The 22,627-nt window shown below is 49.2% G+C and overlaps 1 protein-coding gene across 4 annotated transcripts in view; it reads left to right on the top strand.

Annotated features, from left to right (window-relative positions):
- Window positions 1-22,627, top strand: part of MLLT10 (MLLT10 histone lysine methyltransferase DOT1L cofactor) — a 188,600-nt gene that overhangs the window by 41,318 nt on the left and 124,655 nt on the right. For all 4 annotated transcript variants that reach the window (XM_040434434.1, XM_040434433.1, XM_040434435.1 and 1 more), the window contains one exon: window positions 5,682-5,736. In XM_040434434.1, coding sequence (XP_040290368.1) covers window positions 5,682-5,736 — 55 coding nt within the window. The remainder of the gene's footprint in view (window positions 1-5,681; window positions 5,737-22,627) is intronic.

Raw genomic sequence — 22,627 nt, 5'->3', positions numbered from 1 at the left:
ATCTGTGGATGGCACTGTTATGGGGATCTGTGGATGGTGCTGTTATGGGGGATCTGTGGATGGCACTGTTATGGGGGATCTGTGGATGGCACTGTTATGGGGGATCTGTGGATGGCACTGTTATGGGGGATCTGTGGATGGCACTGTTATGGGGATCTGTGGATGGTACTGCTATGGGGTGGGATATCTGTGGATGGCATTGTTATGGGGTGGGGGGATCTGAGGATGGCATTGTTATTTGGTGGGGGATCTGTGGATGGAACTGTTATGGGGAGGATCTGTGGATGACACTGCTATATGTCATCCACAGATCCCCCTCATAACAGTGTCCCCCAATACACCGGGCCCCGCCGCTCACCGAAGTATTTATAAACGTGAATCCTTATGCTGTGGTTAAGTTGAACTAACGCTGCCCTCTCCCATGTCCCCCCTGTATCCCCACAGCACTTACTTAAGCTTCCATAGCAGGCAGAGCGGACGGCACCAGTATCGTCACTCACTGACGTCGCGCGCCTGCTCCGCCTGCTTCACTCATAAAGTGGGCGGAGCAGACGCGCGACGTCAGTGAGTGACGTTACTGCTGCCGTCTGCTCTGCCTGCTATGGAAGCTTAAGTAAGTGCTGTGGGGATACAGGGGGGACATGGGAGAGGGCAGCGTTAGTTCAACTTAACAACAGGATAAGGATTCACGTTTATAAATACTTCGGTGAGCGGCGGGGCCCGGTGTAAGAGTACAGTGACTGCACCGGGCCCCGCCCATAGTTACGCCCATAGTATTCTATTTATGTATCGGGGCGGGGTATCGGCGGCTGAGTACCGCCGAGAAAACTCGGAATCGGTCCCGATACCGATACTAGTATCGGTATCGGGACAACCCTAATTGTAACTATAAGGGTAGCCATGATGTCCCTAATACTTCAGTGGTCCATGGGAAATGAGAGGGGCCAGACAGCTCTTATCTCTCAAGGCAAATAGTAGGAGCAGACTCAACATATCCGTCCGCATTTACGCTGCGCTGAGGAGCCCTCAATTATCGGGAAGGAATCTTTCCTTCCTGATAAATTCCTGCTCCTCAGTAGAGGTGAAGAGCTGCATTTACATGCTGCAATCGCCCCACAGTATGAGGACGAGCGGTGGCGACTGCTGTCGCCCTTCCTCATAGAGATTCATCATATCTGGGCAGCAGATCCCCGCTTACACGGCACAATCTACGGCCCAGAAATGATGTTTGAGGTGTCCATATGAACAGTCATCTCGCCCGATGAACGACTTTCGTCATTGGGTGCTCTGTGGCACCTTTCCACTACTTGTGCGTAACCCTCAAAATGGCCTGATGTAGACAATAGCTCTGTGCGAATGTTCATGGGTAGAAGTGTCTGTGGGGGCCTGGTAAAAGTCACCGGCCTGTTTTTACATCTCGTGTTCATTTGGAAATCACATTTTGTAGTCGTGCGTTTAGGTTCGCTGCTGAAATCTCCATGACATAATTCTGTTCTGTGGCCTGGCTTCCAGCAGATACCATGCACATCAGCATGCAGAATTGTAAATGAGTAGAGGTGTATGAGTGCTTCCCCCGCCATCCTATAAAAAGGCTCTCAGAGGCTACTTTTGGGTAGTGTAACTTTTGGTGACCGTGAGAGTTTAGAGATTTTTGACTGCTAGACATGCCTCTACGATGCTGACTCGGGGGGGATGCATCACTGGACTGAGAGATGTAGGTTGGTGTTTTGACAAATCGCCCGTCTTCTAGGCCGTTCTGACCTAGCCGTTAGGTGGTGTTGGGAGCAGTGGTTTCATGAGGGCCCACACAGATGGTGAACATGCTCTGGACAGCCCAGGCAGACTACCATTAGGGAGGATTGTTTGATCCGCTGACAAGCTTGAGGAGCTCCCACAGTGTTGTTGTCCACTATCCAGACACAGGTGGCGCCTTCATTACACCCCTGTCTCTGCCCGGACCATTTCCAGACACAGATTTGGTGTCGCAGTGTCCATTATGTGTCCCACCACTGACAGCCAGCCACAGTCGCCTTATCTGGTGGTGTTGTAAATAAGAAACTTTGACTGCTACAGGCTAGAACCGTATGGTCTGTAACAGAATCTAGGTTCTGTTTGGATCCGATGACAGTCAGGTTGGAGTATGGAGGTCTCATGATGAGTGCTTCAATCCTGCCTTTATTGTGGAGCAACACACTGCCCCAGATATCCACTTCATCAACCTACGAGTGCGCAGGATCTACAGGTCCAGCTGCATCATCTGTGGTCAAAAGTGCTGCAGGATACCAGGAACCTGTATGCCTCCATGTTCATCTGTATCTCATTCTGTATCCAGCCTAGAGGCCGTATCTCTTGTATTCAGATGGGAGGCCGTATCTCATCTTGTGTCCAGACGGGATGCCGTATCTCATCTTGTATCCAGATGGGAGGCCGTATCTCATCTTGTATCCAGATGGGAGGCCGTATCTCATCTTGTATCCAGATGGGAGGCCGTATCTCATCTTGTATCCAGATGGGAGGCCGTATCTCATCTTGTATCCAGATGGGAGGCCGTATCTCATCTTGTATCCAGATGGGAGGCCGTATCTCATCTTGTATCCAGATGGGCGGCCGTATCTCATCTTGTATCCAGATGGGCGGCCGTATCTCATCTTGTATCCAGGCTAGAGGCCGTCTCTCATCTTGTATCCAGGCTAGAGGCCGTATCTCATCCTGTATCCAGGCTAGAGGCCGTATCTCATCCTGTATCCAGGCTAGAGGCCGTATCTCATCCTGTATCCAGGCTAGAGGCCGTATCTCATCCTGTATCCAGGCTAGAGGCCGTATCTCATCCTGTATCCAGGCTAGAAGCCGTATCTCATCCTGTATCCAGGCTAGAGGCCGTATCTCATCCTGTATCCAGGCTAGAGGCCGTATCTCATCCTGTATCCAGGCTAGAGGCCGTATCTCATCTTATATCCAGGCTAGAGGCCGTCTCTCATCTTGTATCCAGGCTAGAGGCCGTATCTCATCCTGTATCCAGGCTAGAGGCCGTATCTCATCCTGTATCCAGGCTAGAGGCCGTATCTCATCTTGTTTCCAGGCTAGAGGCCGTATCTCATCTTGTATCCAGGCTAGAGGCCGTATCTCATCTTGTATCCAGGCTAGAGGCCGTATCTCATCTTGTATCCAGGCTAGAGGCCGTATCTCATCCTGTATCCAGGCTAGAGGCCGTATCTCATCCTGTATCCAGGCTAGAGGCCGTATCTCATCCTGTATCCAGGCTAGAGGCCGTATCTCATCCTGTATCCAGGCTAGAGGCCGTATCTCATCCTGTATCCAGGCTAGAGGCCGTATCTCATCCTGTATCCAGGCTAGAGGCCGTATCTCATCCTGTATCCAGGCTAGAGGCCGTATCTCATCCTGTATCCAGGCTAGAGGCCGTATCTCATCCTGTATCCAGGCTAGAGCCCGTATCTCATCTTGTATCCAGGCTAGAGGCCGTATCTCATCTTGTATCCAGGCTAGAGGTGGCCAAACAGGGTCCTATAGCCTTCTTTCCTGTGTACGGTTTCCCCAATACCCTTCTCTTGTAATCACTTACATGTATCCTCATTACAGTCACACATGGGAAGTTTCATTCCAACAACTCCTCCTTGGTGCGGTATTTGTTTTGTCAATGAGTGTATTTAAAAGCTGGGGATAAGTACAGGGCGAGGCAATGCCTTGGGTCCCGGATTACAATAGCACAGTCTGTTCACAGTATTCATGCATAGACCTTTCTTTCTTATTACCCTGGTGCCCCTGCCTTACCCCGGGGGTAGATTTGTTTTCCTGGTGAGCTGTATTGTAATAGTTGTGGTCTGATCTCCTGTACATCTACAATACAGGTGTCCATCTTTGTACGTTTGATAGGAGGAGGCTTGTAGCTTTGTAGAATTGGGTTGTGATTGTCCTCAGCATGGTGGTGGTCCTCTGTCAGATACAGGGGTGGGCCAGGTTCTATTATAAGGACCAGAGATCACCCTTTCAGAATGTAGCCTCCAGGACAGTCAGCTGTTCGCCCCCTAGGTCCCGTTCATGGCACCCCTGGCACTACCTGGCGGCCATTCAGTTCAATAGCGGTCCTTGGAATACAAGGTTGGGTCAGACAGCACGATAACTGGGTGTCCAGGGCACAAGGACAGGGCTGGTCTAACACTGTCGTTTAATAAGCTGAAGATGTGACATTTTTTTCCTGTCTGTTCACCACAAAGTAAAGTCTATTCCAGTTAGATGTAGATTTAGGCCTCATTCACACGGCCATATTTTCCGTCTGCGTCTGATCCGCATTTTTTGTGGATTGCACACAGACCCATTTATTTCTGTGGGGCTGCAAAAAATGTGGACAGCGCATGTCTTCCCTGTGCTTTCTGCATCCGGACGAGTGTGCTGCAAGTTGTAGGACATGCCTGTTTTGCAGACAAGAATTGGCGTCTTGACCTGTGGAACGTGCGGGATGCAAACAGCGCATATGTACATTTACCGGACCACAAAAGGGGTACAGCTGTGTGAATGTAGCCTAAAGCTTTAATTCGTCCCACTTTCTTTTCATAAATTATAAAAAATTTAGGGCCTAGTCACATGTTGAATCCACAATTTAATTCCGCTGAAAACCCACTGGCGTCCATGTCCTTTCTGGGTGGGCGCACCTGTAGCTTTAAGCCACCACTTTGCCATCCTCAGTATGGGAAGCAGAAAGGACGTAGCCACCGGCAGGTTTTCAGAGGAATCTCAGCGTGGCTGTCCACACCACAATTCCACGGTACAACCCGCCATGTTGACGGCCCTTCCACTATGCCCCGCAAAGTTAAAACCTAAAAATGGTGTGCGCCAAATTTTGCAACTTTTTGTTACGCCAGAAAACTGGCTCACAGGCCATGATAATTTCCCCTTTTTTTTTATTATTGAGTTACCAGTTTGAAGATCTATCCATGTAAGGCCCGGCTCACATCAGAAACGCTTTTCTGTTCTTCTGTTTCGGTAAAGAAAAGAAAAATAAATTGGAGCGACTGATCTAGTGCCCAACGGATCCAATTGACTTTAATGGGGTCCGTTGGGTTACAGTGCAGGCAGCAGGATTTTGTCCTGCTTTTTTTTGCTGGAATTTGTGACGTAGCCTCCTCCTATCAGATCCTAGCCTCACACCTCTTAAAGCGGAGAGACGGATACGTCTTGCCCACACTGATACATTGCAGCAAACTCTCAGGAGTGAGATTTCTACAAGCGCTGTGTTTTAGCTCACAGGGATTGCATAGACTGTTGCATTGTAACAAGCCCAGGACCTGAGAAAGGCCCTGGTCCAGTGATAGAGAACTGCTAACCGTGTGCTTTGCTGATACTTTCTATGGTGTGGTCAGTAAGCCCGCGGAGGAACAGACCACCGCAGTTTACCGTATCCGGCACCGCCGGATCCCCATTCACTATAATGCGATCCGGTGGGGATCCAGGCGCTTTCCGGCATATACGGCGGCTTTTGGCCAAACAAAAAAATGCAGCGTGTAGTACTTTTTGTCTGTCCGAAAGCCGGCATGTACACCGTATACAGATCACAGCGCAGGCGTTCACGACACAGATGTGAACCGACCTATAGATACATATGACCAGCCGCCCCTCATACATGTCATCAAGTGTAATTCTTCTTTCAATTGTTTTCTTTCACCCAGAGATGTGAATTGTGTCCTCATAAGGATGGAGCGTTAAAGCGTACCGACAATGGAGGTAAGTCCCCCCCATTTTTTGGGTAACAGATTTGTTGTTCCTTATCATGAGGTCCTGTATTGCCGGTACTGGTGCTCCTGTAAGTGCTCCAGACCTGCAAAGATGATGCATGAAAAACGAATGAATGAGTCAGGATTCTGTCCGTATACGGTTTGATCGCAACACGTCCGCAATTCTGTTCCGCATTTTGCGGAACGGAATTGCGGACCCATTCATGTCTATGGGGCTGCACGATGTGCGGCCCGAATCCGGAAATGCGGACCCACACTTCCGGATCCGCATTTCCATTCCCGGGAAAAAAAATAGAACATGCCCTATTTTTGTCCGCAATTGTGGCCAAGAATAGGCATATTCTATTAGTGCCGGCGATTTGTGGTCCGCAAAATGCGGAACGACCATTGCCGGTGTCCGTGTTTTGCGGATCCGCAAAAAACACACGGACGTGTGAATGGACCCTTAGGCCTCTTTCACATGAGTGAGTCTTCCGTCCGGATAGGATGCGTGTTGCAAACCGACAGCATCCGGACTGAATCCTGATACATTCATGCGTTTTTTAAGCATCATCTCTGCGTTCAGGAAAAATCTCAGCGCGTTCTATAATGTGCATTTTTCACGCAGCCCGAGCTCCATAGAAGTGAATGGAGTCCGTATGCAATGTGTTTTTCACTGATAGTTGCTCGGAGATGTTGAGTGTTCCGTTTTTTTTTCACGCGCATGAAAAACTCATCAATAACTGATTGCATCCTCACAACTGATTTGAAACTTTGTGCAAAACCATCAGTCTTTCCCTGAACAGATCCTGACATAATCCGTATCGCTCGTTATTGGAGTTTGCAGCTATTCCAGTTGTGGTAGTTGCCATTTTAGCAGTTGTCTAATGTGTATACACAGAGCGAGAGGAAACCCAGAAGCCACAATTATCTGTAAGGTTATTGCAATCTGGCTTGCTGCAGTCTATGCCCCCCCCCTCTCCTAAATGAAGCCCAGGGATCTGTGGATGAAAGTGGAGACTGCTTACCCTTCACTATGTGTCCACTCTTTAAATCTGAACACATGTTTGCAATGTCGACTTTTTTCATTGTGATTAAGTTCAAAGAAAACTGGTTTATTTAATTTTTTCACCATCGCTAGCGTCATATTTAAAGGCTCGTGTGTCTTGGACCCGCTCCAGAAAAGCTGGAGCTGAGGTTAGCAGTGTGAATCGACTCTTAATCTTAAACAGCCTCCCCCATTTACATAGTAACTAGGGATGAGCGAATCGACTTCGAATGAAACATCCGAAGTCGATTCGCATAAAACTTAGTTTCAATACTGTACGGAGCGAGCGCTCCGTACAGTATTAGAATGTATTGGCGCGGATGAGCCGAAGTTATTGCTTTGCGAAGTCTCGCAAGACTTCGCATAATAACTTCAGAAATTGATTTATACTGTAAAAAAAACATTTCCCGAACTCGGGGTTCCGTTCCAAGGAACAATACATACTAATACTGTACGGAGCGCTTGCTCCGTACAGTATGGAATCTAGGTTTTATGCGAATCGGCTTCGGATGTTTCATCCGAAGTCGATTCGCTCATCCCTAAGGGTACTTTCACACTAGCGTTAAAGTTTTCTGGTGTTGAGTTCCGTTCTAGGGGCCGTCCTCTGTCCTAGTTTTGTCCCAAAGCATTCTGAATGGAAAGCAATCCGTTCAGTATGCATCAGGATGTCTTCAGTTCAGTCAGTTTTACGGTATTTGGATGGAGAAAATACCGCAGCATGCCAAAATTCCGGAACACTTGCCTGAATGCCGGATCCGTCATTAATTTCCATTGAAATGTATTAATGCCGGATCCGGTATCAAGTGTTCCGGTAAAACGGATCCGGTTTCCAGGTCTGCGCATGCTCAGATCTTTAAAAATGTAAAAAATAATAAATATGACACCGGAAAAACTGATCCAGTATTGCAATGCATTTGTCAGACTGATCAGGATCCTGATCAGTCTGCAAATGACGTGCGTTTGCATACAGTTTTTCTGATCAGGCAACTGAACTGCCTGCCGGAATCAAACAACGCAAGTGTGAAAGTACCCTAAGGCCGAGTTCACACTGGCCGTGGGTCAGCCGCATCGGATCGCGGACCCATTCACTTTAATGGGTCCGCGATCCGCCCGTTCCGCAAAAAGATAGGACATGTCCTATCTTTTTGCGTAACGGAAGTACGGGACGCAACCCCACGGAAGCACTCCGTAGTGCTTCCGAGGAGTCCCGTTCCGTGCGGCCGTTCCGCAATTCCGGATTTGCGGCCCCATTAAAAGTGAATGGGTCCGCATCCATGATGCGGAATGCACACGGAACTGTGGCTGTGTATTGCGGCCCGCAATACGCCCACGGATCACACACGTTCGTGTGAACTAGGCCTAATAGTAACCAATCATGTGATCTTAAAAACTTAATTGCCACTTTAAAGCCTTCTGAGCTTTGATCTGTCAGAGGTCCTGTCGTTACAACAGGATTTTCTTTCCTGTGTGTTGTGATGTGGATGATTGACTCTCACGGAGGACTGTGTTGTGTGTATGTGAAGGCAATACAATGCGGAGTTCCTGTGAACCTAATACGCTGAGCTATGGATGAGAAATGGGGAACAAATGGAAGCAATGGGACTGCAGGGTCAGACTACACTCAGGGTTGCTTGTAGTCTGTTACCATGGAGACACATGGGTATGTACAGTATAAGAGTTGTAGATACAAAGTAGAGATTTTTTTGTAGACTGCTCCACTTCAGTTTGATCTCATTTGGAGTCTAAAGTCTGGCTCGGTTCATATACTTAATTTTCAATTGAAGGGGTATTCCTTGTTAACATTTATGGAATATTGCCACAAAAGTCCAAACTCTGTGACCTGCTCCTATCTCCAGACTAGTTAAAGGGGTATTCCGATTGTTAGAGGTCCGAACTATTAGATCGGTGGGTTCCTACCGCTGGAATCCCCATTCGTCAAAAGAATGTATACCCTGCACGTTAAGTAATTCCAGTAACTTCATGATCTGCAATTAAAGCTCTCTCTACAATCCAGCAGCGGTGGTCGTGCTTGCACACTATAGGAAAAAACCAACGGCCTATGTGAGCTCCCACAGGTACAGCCACCAGAGTGGCCGGGGCTTTTTCCTGTAATGTGCAAGCACGACCACCAGTGATGGATTGCAGGGTGGTCGTAGCCGTGGAAACGAGCAGTGTCTAATGTGATGGGAAAATGAATCCAGCCAGCAAAGGAAGCAATATGGACAATCACAATACATTAGTAAGTGCCTTAACTTTCGCTACATGATAAATATCATTTGCTGAAATAAGACAGCCCCTTTTAAACTTTTTCTACTAAACTTGTTTGCTCTTACCTTCTGCCTTTATAACCCCTGGCAGAATTGGCTGTTTGCTGGGGAACCAGGATCTGATCGCCTAAGCTGCTCCTATTTGAGAGGGGTTGTCTCTGACGAGAAGATTGTAATCAGACCATTTTAATCTCCGGATGAGGAGGATCAATAAGTGCATTGGTCCTTAATAGTTCTTAAAGGGACCACCACGACAGGATTGGTAATATCTGACTACTGGGGGCCCTACCTCTGGGACTCCCATGATCGCTACAATAGAAGTTTTGAGTTCCATGAATAGAAGTTTGACTGGTGTGGAGGTCAAACCGCTGAGTGTTGTACGCCGCTATCTCAGTCAGTCCCTTCGTCATTGTGGCTTCACTAAAGCGGTCACTGTACGGATGGCTAACAGCTGCGCTATCTGGGGACGGGCCGTCAGACCTGCCTCCATTCATCATTTTCTGTGCCTGTTTTAGGCATAGAAAATAGTCTAAATGTAAGACGGCAAGGAAGCTGTCTTACATTTTGAACTGGATGCTATCCTCAGGATAGGTCAAAGGTATCTGATCAGTGGGGGTCCGGCACTGCGGCAGATCAGCTGTTTGAAGAGGCTGCCTCACTCCAGTGAGCGCCACAGCCTCCTCAAAGCTTACCAAGCACAGCAGCGCCGTCCGATGGATAGTGGCTGTCCTTGGTATTGCAGCTGAGCCCCATTCACTTGAACTGAGTTGTGCCAGGCCATATGACCAATGAACACAACGTCCTTGGCCTAGGAAGATGCCTAAGCGCTCACGTGGCGCTGTAGTCTCTTCAAACAGCTGATCAGCGTGGGTGCCAGGAGTCGGACCCCCATCAATCAGTTATTGATGACCTATCTCTTCCTGAGGATAGGTCATCAGTATTAAACACTCAGATAACCCCTTTAATTACATGCAGTTACGAGAGTATTCAGATCCAGGTGCTGGGTTGAAAAACGTAGAATATTTTTTGTGGGACAACCCCCTTTAAATTCGGATCCAGGGACGACCTTTCTGTACCGTGGGCCGTCTACTCCAATTCTTTGTAATCAGCGGTGTATGGAGAACTGAGTTTTAGGTGCACAGTGAAATCGCCTAATAAAGTATATTAGAGAGAGTTTTATTAGGGAATTAGGCTACATGCACACGAACATTGTTTGTTTCCGTGTCCGTTCCGTTTTTTTGGCGGATAGGATGCGGACCCATTCATTTCAATGTGTCCGCAAAAAATGCGGACAGCACACCATGTGCTGTCTGCATCCGTATGTGCGTTCTGTAGCCCCGCAAAAAAAAAATATAGAACATGTCCTATTCTTGTCCGTTTTAGGCATTGTTACAATGGATCTGCAAAAAAAAAAAAAACGGATGGCATACGGCTGTCGTCTGCATGTACCCTTAGGGACATCTTATTAAAAGTTCATATGAAGGTTTAGTTACTGTTTAATAATGACGAGCTATAAAATATACATTTTGATGTTTTTGGTCTCTCACCCTCCCTACTTGCAGACTGCCGTTTCTTCTCGGCCTTCTGGGGGGCGAGCTTTTCAAGTGCGGTCGGTGTGTGGGATCCTGGTTAAATGTGATAGACTATGACCCGATAATAGGACAACGCCCTAATCCCGATCTCCAGACATGCAGGAACCTACCCGTGTAGGTGATGGATCGCTCCTAATCCCTGCGCAGCCTGATGGACCCACAATGCATCACATGTTGTTCCAGGCCTTCCTGGCAGAGTACGAGCCAAGGTGAAAAGGGAGCGAAAAATTGCCAGATGCTGTGTATAAAAATCCCAATTTTATAGTATTCATTATGTATCAGCGTTTTGTCTTCATTAGCCTCAGGAATAATACATGCCAGATGGATCGGATTTATCTCTGTTCCAACTTGTACCTTGAAGCTTTTGGAAGTTGTTTGTGTTTTTGGGAGGAAGCCAGATGTGGGGTTTCTAGTTTGGAAAGAACATGTTCGCTATGCACAACTGGACAGAGCGGCTCAAGGACATCTATCGTAGGCGGAGGAATTCCAGAGCTGCTGACAATAGGATTTGGACTGGTATGGCTACCTGCCGCCTTGCCGCCAAGATGAATATTTGTGTTCCTCATGTCTGTCGGGGTGGGCGATATTGGTTCTTCTTGTAGGGATCCCGCTGGTGAAGAGATGCTTCCTGGGAAAGAAAGTATGCAAAGTAGGTCTCCGCCAGAAGGATGGAAACTGTCTCTCTAGTGCCACCTATAGGTAGCTACCCTATAATTCAGTGACTGGACCATTAAAGAACCTTGGAGGGCTATCAGCCGAGTGTTACCAGTAAGGGTGCGAGACAAAAAGTTAGTGTGAAAAATCTGAAAAAAACGCTGTAAAATCAGCGTATTTGTTGCCAGTTTTGCGGTATATATTGTGCTGGAAATCTGCAGCATAATTTGACTTGCTGGGGATTCAAAATTTGCAACGCAGGTCTGTTTCCATCCAGTTTGCTTTGCATTGGGAAATCTGCTGGAATATCCCCCATGTGTCAGCCTTCCCTAAAACTTCCTCCACCAGCTGGATCTCTCCCCGGGATTGTTGGGTGTCCATTAACCCCATTGGAGACGGCTAAGTTCAGCATCTGCCCCGCCAAAACATGCATTGCCTGCCCCAAACTACTAGACATTGAGGACTCCGTCAGCACCATGGCTGTAAAAGCTTTCACCGCAGCGAGGAAGAACAACCCCCATCGTCTCCTTTCCAGCATTGCATATGCGAAACCTTCTAATTGTGATGTGCTCATCTGATCCCATAAATCTTCTGAGCTTACAGGCTGCTGCTGCTTCGTCCCCCTGTGTTATTTCTCTTCTGCCGGGGCAGGATGGTTACAACACAAAAGTTGTTAGTGAAATCCGAACCCTCTGGCTGCCGACCAGGAATGCCGTGTCGCTGGGTTCACCAGGATTTACCACTTGCGTCCGCCTGGTATGAGGCCAAGGAGCCGCGCCGCGGTGTTTTTACATTTCATAGGTTTTCAATCAGAGCTCTCGAGTCGGACGCCAAGCTCTGAGTCAGCAGGTTTCTCTTTTGAAGCATTACTCCTTTTTTAATCTTTAGCGTTTATTGAATTGAGCTCACGATGTCCCCCCTTCCTTCTCTTTGTAATCTAGGTTCTTCAGTAATTCAGTCCAGCAGATTTTGGGTATCTCAGCGGCAACGCCACGGTCTAACAGACCGCACGTCGAGAACCCAGGAGGGCACATTTCTGTGGACAACGTGGTTTTGAGCACGTGTCCCCGAGATCTGCTGGACCACATTACTAGTGGTTGCTGTGCACCTTTTAGACATCTTGTTCATATTTTAGGGTAGCAGTCAGCGGCGTGGTGGGTTCTGTTCATAATGGAGGCCGTGCCAAATCCCAACTGATACCGCACGCGTGACTATTTTCGGATTTCTCATAGAGGTTAACAGAGTTTGGCTGCGCTTATGTAGCTGCTCTGCCTTCTGGGCCCCATTCTGTAGATAGGAGCAGGTCTCACAGATGAGACCTGCCCCCATCCCAGTGATATGCCATCAATATTCTAGATGGGAATATCTTAAGGTGGCCATACACATTAGACAAAGATTTGGGGAGTTAAGCCGCTGCCAAAGAAGTGTGGCAGCAGCTATCTCCTCTCCAGTTCACAATACATACATGGTTAGTCGAGGGTGCATGTTTGGGGGAAATCAGCAGAGCTGCAGACCATTATATGTATGGTAACCTTTAAAGTTCACTAGCAGAGTTACTTGGTCTGATGACGTAGGCAGGAGCTGCAATCTTGTGGCCTGGTCCTTGCCTTCGTCTATAAGACTGCACTCACATGGCCATTATACAGCTGTCTTGTACTGCACGTATTCGGCCTCAGATCCCGTCCTGGCTGCCGGTCTATTGACTCAAACTAGCAGCATCATAGGAAACCCTACTGATCACCTGTCGGAAGGGCTCTCCAGCCTGTGACGTCAGATCAATTGGTCACACAGCCTTTATGTAGATCAGTCCCATGCAATTGAATTGTATTGTCCTGCAATACCAGGCACCGCCACACTACAAATTATGGCGCTGTGTTTGGTGTAGGGCTGCAGTAAACGATTATTTTATAAATCGAGTATTCTACTGATAATTTTTTACGATTATTGGAGTACTCTAATAAGAAAAAATGAATTAATAGACTGTTTTCCTTTATAAAAACTCATCAGACCCCCTGCCATCAGTCCCCAACACCCTTTGTTCCCCCCTGTGCGATCAGCCCAAGTGCATCAGTTCCCCCAGTGCCGTCAGATCCACTATCCCCCAGTGCCGTCAGATCCACTATCCCCCAGTGCCGTCAGCTCTCCACTATCCCCCAGTGCCGTCAGCTCTCCACTATCCCCCAGTGCCGTCAGCTCTCCACTATCCCCCAGTGCCGTCAGCTCTCCACTATCCCCCAGTGCCGTCAGCTCTCCACTATCCTCCAGTGCCGTCAGCTCCACTATCCTCCAGTGCCGTCAGCTCCACTATCCTCCAGTGCCGTCAGCTCCACTATCCCCCAGTGCCGTCAGCGCTCCACTATCCCCCAGTGCCGTCAGCTCTCCACTATCCCCCAGTGCCGTCAGCTCTCCACTATCCCCCAGTGCCGTCAGCTCTCCACTATCCCCCAGTGCCGTCAGCTCTCCACTATCCCCCAGTGCCGTCAGCTCTCCACTATCCCCCAGTGCCGTCAGCTCTCCACTATCCCCCAGTGCCGTCAGCTCTCCACTATCCCCCAGTGCCGTCAGCTCTCCACTATCCCCCAGTGCCGTCAGCTCTCCACTATCCCCCAGTGCCGTCAGCTCTCCACTATCCCCCAGTGCCGTCAGCTCTCCACTATCCCCCAGTGCCGTCAGCTCTCCACTATCCCCCAGTGCCGTCAGCTCTCCACTATCCCCCAGTGCCGTCAGCTCTCCACTATCCCCCAGTGCCGTCAGCTCTCCACTATCCCCCAGTGCCGTCAGCTCTCCACTATCCCCCAGTGCCGTCAGCTCTCCACTATCCCCCAGTGCCGTCAGCTCTCCACTATCCCCCAGTGCCGTCAGCTCTCCACTATCCCCCAGTGCCGTCAGCTCTCCACTATCCCCCAGTGCCGTCAGCTCTCCACTATCCCCCAGTGCCGTCAGCTCTCCACTATCCCCCAGTGCCGTCAGCTCTCCACTATCCCCCAGTGCCGTCAGCTCTCCACTATCCCCCAGTGCCGTCAGCTCTCCACTATCCCCCAGTGCCGTCAGCTCTCCACTATCCCCCAGTGCCGTCAGCTCTCCACTATCCCCCAGTGCCGTCAGCTCTCCACTATCCCCCAGTGCCGTCAGCTCTCCACTATCCCCCAGTGCCGTCAGCTCTCCACTATCCCCCAGTGCCGTCAGCTCTCCACTATCCCCCAGTGCCGTCAGCGCTCCACTATCCCCCAGTGCCGTCAGCGCTCCACTATCCCCCAGTGCCGTCAGCTCTCCACTATCCCCCAGTGCCGTCAGCTCTCCACTATCCCCCAGTGCCGTCAGCTCTCCACTATCCCCCAGTGCCGTCAGCTCTCCACTATCCCCCAGTGCCGTCAGCTCTCCACTATCCCCCAGTGCCGTCAGCTCTCCACTATCCCCCAGTGCCGTCAGCTCTCCACTATCCCCCAGTGCCGTCAGCTCTCCACTATCCCCCAGTGCCGTCAGCTACCCCTCCAATGCCACCAGCTCTCCCATGTCATCAGTTGCTCCCCCTCCCAGTGCCATCAGCTCCTCCCCCCAATGCCACCAGCTCCCCCCCACTGCCGTCAGTTCCTCCACTCCCCCTCCTAGCCATCAGTGCCCAGCCGCAGCGCCAGTGAACTAAAATGTCCTGAGGATGTGTGTACGTCAGGATGCAGTGCAGCGCTGTGCGAGCAGGCGGGTGACCACGGAGTGTGAGTAATGGCAAGCTCTTCACTCGCACTCTGTGGTCACATGGCACAAATGAATCATCGATTCAATTCAATCGATTCAAGGATTTTTTTGTGTCGATTTAATCGATTAATTCGAGTAATTGTTTCAGCCCTAGTTTGGTGTAGTACAAGGGGTGAGTGCTCCAGCCCCTTCAAATAGCGAATAGGTGGAGGTGCCGGTAGTCGATCTGAAATTGATGACCTATCCTGAGGATATTTAATTCCTGGAAAACCTCTTAAAGGGGTTATGCCATGATTGATGTGAAAATTAAAATCTGACATCACATAGTATGTGACCATCTTTTTCTAACAAAGCGAGGACCAGCCCTGTACCTGACATGGATTCAGAGATCCACACTCATTGCTCCAATTGCTCTGGCAGCTCAAGGGGGCGTGTCCTTTCTCAAGGGGCATGTCCTTTCTCAAGGGGCGTGTCCTTTCTCAAGGGGCGTGTCCTTTCTCAAGGGGCGTGTCCTTTCTCAAGGGGCGTGTCCTTTCTCAAGGGGGCGTGTCCTTTCTCAAGGGGGCGTGTCCTTTCTCAAGGTGCATACCTTTTCTGCTGAGCGAGTGCTTGCACCTCAGTGAGGTGGACAAGAAATAAGGAGAACAAGAAACAGCAGGTGGCGCTATACAGATACATTTTATTGACTATCTCAGTGGCTATATACATTTTAATTACATGCAATTACAAAACCATTCAGATCCAGGTTGGTTTAAAAACTGTAAAATATTTTTCTTGGAACATCCCCTTTAAGTAGCAGCATTTTCTGTACTGCACAGGAGATAAAACTGGACACGAATTTCTATTCATGAGACTGGGTGGTTGTCACGTCCCTTCCCCCACACACAGTCTTCTAGTCTGATTTGGCCTCCTGAGGGTTTACATGGGGAAGCTTTTAGGAAATGTTCCTATAAAGCGCTGACTTTCTTGCAGGCGGCCGCGCTGCTGATCACTGTGGGACACACGTGGAGAAATAAATCAGCAGGATATTAATAATACATGGCAATAAAGGCTGAAATCCAGGGTAGCCGGCTCTGATGACTCCGATATTAAACCATTTGTTCTCCATGTTCGGTTTATTACAATGAAACGGCTGGTATGTGAGTTAAATGGCTGCCGTGTTATTACAGGGAATGTATGGTACTAGGCTGGAGATCGCGGAAAGACTCTGTCCCCCGAAAATCATACAGTGTCACAGGAGATGAGACTTGTCACCTCGGCAAGACTGGCTGACAACCTGTGAGCTGGTGTCACATGTGCCCTCGCAGAGGTTGTCAGTTGGGCTGCCCTGATTGTACGGCTAATCTTAGTTATAGAGGGACACGGAGCAGATGTATGGGAAGGGAACTATTTGCTACACAACCGTGACTTTTACCACCTTTACCACAGAGTCGGGGGTGAGTGTCTGATCACTGGGGGCGTCCCTGCTTGGTCCCCCTTCCCCACCGGTCATTAGAACGGAGTTCCCTGGTTCCCAGTGTGCATGCATGACCGCCACCCTGCAGTCCTGTAGAAGTGAGTGGACAGTAGACTTTCACATGGGGAATCGGGGACCTCTGTGCTGGTGATCTCTGGACCCTCAGCGATCAGATACTTATCCGTATACCGTGTATAGGGGCCGAGGGGAAAGCCCCTTTAAAAAGGAGCTGTCACCTCTCCTGGCATGTAATAAAAATTCTGGAGCATCTATTCGCATAACTGTATGTTGTGCCATTCCTCTATTATTCCTGCTAGAAGTTATGAATGATTTGCTAGCAGTTTGCAGTGAAGGTCGAGCTGGTTGTTACCAGTTGGAGTGGGTGTCCCTGCACATTCTGACAATATCCAATCACTGATGCCAGTGGCACACAGCAGGGACACAATCAAGTGTCCTTTTGGTTTATTTCAGGGTGCTATGTGCCGGCATACCTCTGTGAGAGCTGCAGTCTGTGCTTTCCTATACAGTGGGCCACTGCAAAGATACATGCATACCATGCAGGCCTATGGGTGAGGCATGCCACTGTATGCCCATATGGTGCATCAGAGCCTTTACTGGAGGTGTAAGTCGGGGGACACTCTCCGGCAGGTGTGGCCAACTGTCTAATGCTGTTGTAAAACTACAACTCCCAGCATGCACACTTGCTCTACTCTTCTCAGGACGCCCACTGAAGTGAATAAAGCATTTTGAGAATTGTAGTTTCACAACAACTGGAGTGCCGAAGGTTGCTGACCCCTGGTCTAACGTGTATTGGGTCTTCCAACTTTCCCCTATTGCTTATGTTGGGGGGCATAAGAATTGGGCAGGTTGGATTTTGTCGGGCTGATCCTTTTGCTCTCAGGAGAGAAGAGGTGTCTGGCAGCGGCTCGGCGGAGCTGAGCATGCACATGTATGGGAGGATAGCTGTCAGCTGAATGGACGTTTGTCCGGCAGTTATGTGTATGGTGAGCTTAAAGGGGTTTTCTGGGCTTCAATATTCAATCGGTGGGACTCCGACACCCAGCACCCCACAGCCTCCAGCTTCAGGACTAACCCCTCGGACTGACCCGGGATCTCGGTGCGTTTCACAGTGCGGTAGGTGTGCTGGGTTACTGCTCCCACTGAAGTGAATGTATTCTGTTATGGTCCCTACACTTTGACTGGACCGGTGCCGCTGGCTCTGTGCTAGTTTTTGCATCGGAGGCTGAAAGGAACAGCTGATCGGTGGGGGTGCCGGGTGTCGGACCCTCACCAGTCGGATATTGCTAGCCCTGGATACCCCTTTAATCAGACTAGATGTGATCTGAGTCTTACGGCTTATGCACGTGAACGTAAGAGCTCAGTGTAGGCTACTGGCCATTGACTTGAATGGGTCCACGAGCCGCAAGCTATGACCGAAGTGGGGCTTCACCTATCTTTTGCGGAGCGGAAACCTGGATTGGAAGCCCACAGAAACACTACGAAGCGCTTCCATGGGGTTTCAGGTCAGTGCCTCCAACACCGCAAAAAGATAGAACACGTTCTGTCTTTGGCGGCATCTTGCAGATCACGGACCCATTCAAGTCAATGAGTCCGCACCGCAAAACGGAGCGCACACGGCCAGTGCCCCTTGCATTGTGGACCGCTATTAGCGGTCCGCAGCACAGGCACTGAGCCAGCATGGTCGTATGCATGAACCCTTGTACGTACTAGCCTGAATACTCGTTGGCTGACAACCCCAGTATTACCCGTTGTCACCCAGCTTTCTAGTATTACCCGTTGTCACCCAGCTTTCTAGTATTACCCGTTGTCACCCAGCTTTCTAGTATTACCCGTTGTCACCCAGCTTTCGCAGAAGCCGTTGATTAGTGGATTTAACAACTTCTGAGGGGAAATTGTGATTTATTTATTTTTAAATCCTTTGCTTATGTTCTCGATCTCTAACGCGCGTCACTCTGCACCGTTACCCTCCCGTTCTTGGCAGTATTACTTAAAAACAGGAGCTTTACATCTGTAAGTATCTCGTCTGCCTCCTCCCATCCGCCGGGGCGAGGGAATAGTACCAGACGGCCCCATATGTGTGTGAACACTGAGAAGTAGATTGACTTATTGCTTTCTGCCACCGAAGCCCGTGTTTACCTTCAGGGACTAGAAGTTGGACGCTGGTCAAGTCCTGCAGAATCATTTTGGCTATTAAAGTCGTCCGAAATCTGCTGCTGTTTCTGGCATGGCCACAATGGCCTGTTCTGGAGGCGCAGCGCACACATTATGACTTAAAGCTGATTTTCTTCATAATCCAACATATTGGAGCTCATTGAAAGCCGCTCTGCATGATAAACCCCATTCTTCTGGCCTCTGTGTAAAGAAGGCTCTCGCTCGAGGTGAGTGGTAATTACGCTGGGACGACGGAGGACAAATGTCAGCGCGTTTCAGACATCGCCACGAACTGTGTAGGTGTCATTGAAGTAGCTGCAGTCTCAGTTGCCCGGGGATTTTGATCAAGTTCTTCTTTCTTGGCCTCACCAATAGGAATATATTATGGCAAATGTTTTTTTTTCTTGTCGCCTGTAGATTATTATTATTTCTAGCCAAATCCCCGGAGCCAGGTAGTCCTTTCTCTTAGAACACATACATGCATCCATAAGCATTGAATGATTTTTTTTTTTTGTCAAATGGATACCGCCCCCTTAAATAAAATCTAGCGGCATTCTAGCGATATGCTCTTCTCTTGTGATCCCAATGATAACCCCCCCCCCTTCTAAGCTGGGCCAGGATAGGGCCCCTTCCCGACTGTTCTGACTGCAAAAGCAAGAATATCGAAGCCCCACCCCTCTAGTTAAAGGGGTATTCCTGTCATAGAATATTAAAGGGGTTGTAAATGGCATTTATCATGTAGAGAAAGTTACTAATGTATTGTGATTGTTCATATTGCCTCCTTTGCTGGCTGGATTCATTTTTCCATCACATTATACACTGCTCGTTTCCAGGGGTTACGACCACCCTGCAGACCATCAGTGGTGGTCGTGCTTGCACATTATAGGAAAAGGCGCCATCCTCTCTGGTGGCCGGGTCCGTGGGAGTGCACATAGGCCGGTGCCTTTTCCTATAGTGTGTAGTAGGGGTGGGCGATATGGCCTAAAATCTATATTGCGATATAATTTTAAGCATGTGCGATATGCGATATATATTGCGATATATTGTTTTCTATATTTGGGGGGGGCGTGTTTAAACTTTTTTTTACTTTTTATTTAATAACTATTAGTCTCCTTAAGGGCTAGAACGTAGAACCCTTGTCATATTCACCCTAATAGAGCTCTAATAGGGTGAATAGGACTTTACACTCTCCCTGCTGCCCTGTGCTTTGTGCACACAGCAGCAGGGAGCTGATCCCCCTCCCCTAAATGGTGCCATCCACAGATCCCCCCCCCCCCCCCCCTAAACGGTGCCATCCACAGATTCCCCCCCCCCCCCCCACGCTCACAGGAATACATTTAAAAACTAATCAGTAACTTTAACTTTATTCATTGGTGATCTCTTTACTGTATACCTTACTAGGTCTTAGCTCCGATAACAGCAGGCAGTGCGGGGGGCGGCGCTCACTCACTGACGTCACGCGCCTGCGCCGCCTAGTGGGAGGAGCAGGCGCGTGACGTCAGCGAGTGAGCGCCGCCCCCCGCACTGCCTGCTGTTACCGGAGCTAAGACCTAGTAAGGTATACAGTAAAGAGATCACCAATTAATAAAGTTAAAGTTACAGTTACTGATTAGTTTTTAAATGTTCTACTGTCAGCGGCGTGGCCCTGTATATTCTAACCACCAGGCAAGCGTCCCTGTCACCATGGGAACGCCTGGGGGTTAGAATATACCATCGGATTTGAGTTTTTCACGCGCTCACTGAGATCGTGAAAACTCAATGATTTACTGTCAGTCCCTCCCCTCCTCCTCTTTTGTCATTGGTGGTCAGCGGCAGCCGCGCATAGTGGGGAGGGAGGGACTCTCTCCTTCTCCACTGTGCCCAGTGTGCCGGCTCAGGAGAAGATGGTGCGCGCAGAGAGCGCGATCATATCTCGGTCCGGCGATATAGGCGATATGCTCAAAATCCATATCGTGGCACAAATTTATATCGCATATCGCCTATATCGTCTATATCGCCCACCCCTAGTGTGTAGGCACGGCCACACTTATGGATTTCAGGGTGGTCGTAAGCCTGGATATGAGCAGTGTATAATGTGATGGAAAAATGAATCCAGCCAGCAGAGGAGGCAATACGGAGAATCACAATACATTAGTAATTGCCTTGTATTAACTTTCTCTACATGATACCTGCCATTTGCTAAAGTGAGACAACCCCTTTAAGGTATGTCCTTGTATTCTGATCAGTGGGTCTGACCACTGTGGTACTTTCTCAGATTTCCCTGTGTTGTGACACTCCCGGTCACCCACAGTGCAGCTCACATTTTTTATTATTTTTTTCCTCACTTATATAGCGCTGACATATGCCGCAGTGATTTACAGACATTAGCATCACTCTGTCCCCAATGGGGCTCACAATCTAAGCTCCCTATCAGTATGTCTTTAGAGTGCGGGAGGAAACGCGGGGAGAACAATACAAACTCCATGCAGATGTTGTCCTTGGTCAGATTTGATCCCACACCTAAAAGCTGCCAGATGTCTGGGTGCAATCGGCCTCCCATTCATCTCAATGGGAGGGCATTGTTTATGGCCATGAACTCCAGCATTTTTCTTTCTTATCTCGGTTGTGGCAAAAACATAAATAATAACTTGGCCACACTCACGCCTGCCAGTTTTTGGCAGGAAAATCTGCGATAAATTCTACTGTCAAAAACCTCCATGTGGAGCCAAGATGGCTGGACGCATGTAGAAGGATCTCCGTGGCAGGCACTGCAGACCCGGACAAATCCTGGACAACTCGCAGCCATTTGCAGCTAAATTGACCACTGATTAAGCCCTGCAATAAACGGGACCCAGCGCTACACAGACTTACCCGGCGGACTGCACGGAAAGAACTGCGCTGGGAGCCAAGGTTTGTGAACCACGCCGGAGGCAGAGGACCTGCGGAGCACCTGGGCGCACTAGACCTGGACCCTAAGATCTGCGCTGGTGATCGGGACAGAAGACCTGCCGCGCACTCCGACACATCAGACCTGGTGAGGAGTAAAGGGAAGATATTGGGAAGCGGCGGGGCCTCCCTGAGGTGGAGGAGCGGGGACCAACCACGCGCGCGTGCCTCTGTCGGTTTCCCACCAGGCGGCCATCTTGGCAACATCCCCGCAGCACTTGGGGGGGGGGAGGAGATTAGATAGACGCAGGCTCCTGCCTCAATACAAGGGCACAGTACCTCCTGTTTTATATAATATAAACACAATATCTCTGACATTATAAGACCAAAGTGGAGAATATAGACTGCCTAATAATATACCCAGACCACTGGGTTGTAAATAACAGCACAAAACGTTTATAGGCTACAGACTTACTGTATAAAATACACTGCACCTCCTAGATAACCGGAATTGGCCTCCACTAGTGCATACTGGCTGCTAACCTCATATAACAATGGGGCCACAAAAAACACAGAGCGACGCAGAAAACTTGCGTGAATTTGCTAGACAACCAGATGAAGGTGCACGGTCACCATTACCGCAGCGAAATGTGCATACCAGAGCAAGCACAGCATCAGAATTACTAACCCCCTATAACCTCCTCTGAGGAAGACCATGAGGAGCCTACGCTTAAACAAGTATCTGCTCAAGTCCTGCAAGCCATTACAGCATATAAGACATCCCTTACAGGGAAACTAGATGAAGTTAAGGTTGACCTGGGACGGTTACGCCAAGATCCGTATAACTTGCGGGAAAGAGTCCAACATACAGAGGAGCGTATTTCACACATTGAATATGCCACAGCTACTGTTCCAAGATCCATATCTGACCTTAACACCAAAGCGGAGCTCTGGAAACAGAAAGCTGATGATCTAGAAAATGGGCTCTGCAGAAACGATATCCGAATCATTGGTCTCCCTAAAAGAGCGGAAGGTCGTGCACCAGATGAGTTTATAGAAAAATGGATGAAAGCACTTTTTCCGGATGCAGAATTCTCTTCAGCATATGCATAGAGTACCAGCGAAACCTCCTCCACCAGGGGCCTTAGCCAGGC

The sequence above is a fragment of the Bufo bufo genome, chromosome 5 (genome assembly GCF_905171765.1).
Source record: "Bufo bufo chromosome 5, aBufBuf1.1, whole genome shotgun sequence".
In the NCBI taxonomy this organism is placed as follows: Eukaryota; Metazoa; Chordata; class Amphibia; order Anura; family Bufonidae; genus Bufo; species Bufo bufo.
Note: the sequence above shows the minus strand (reverse complement) of the source record. Positions and strands in the feature narration are given on the sequence as shown.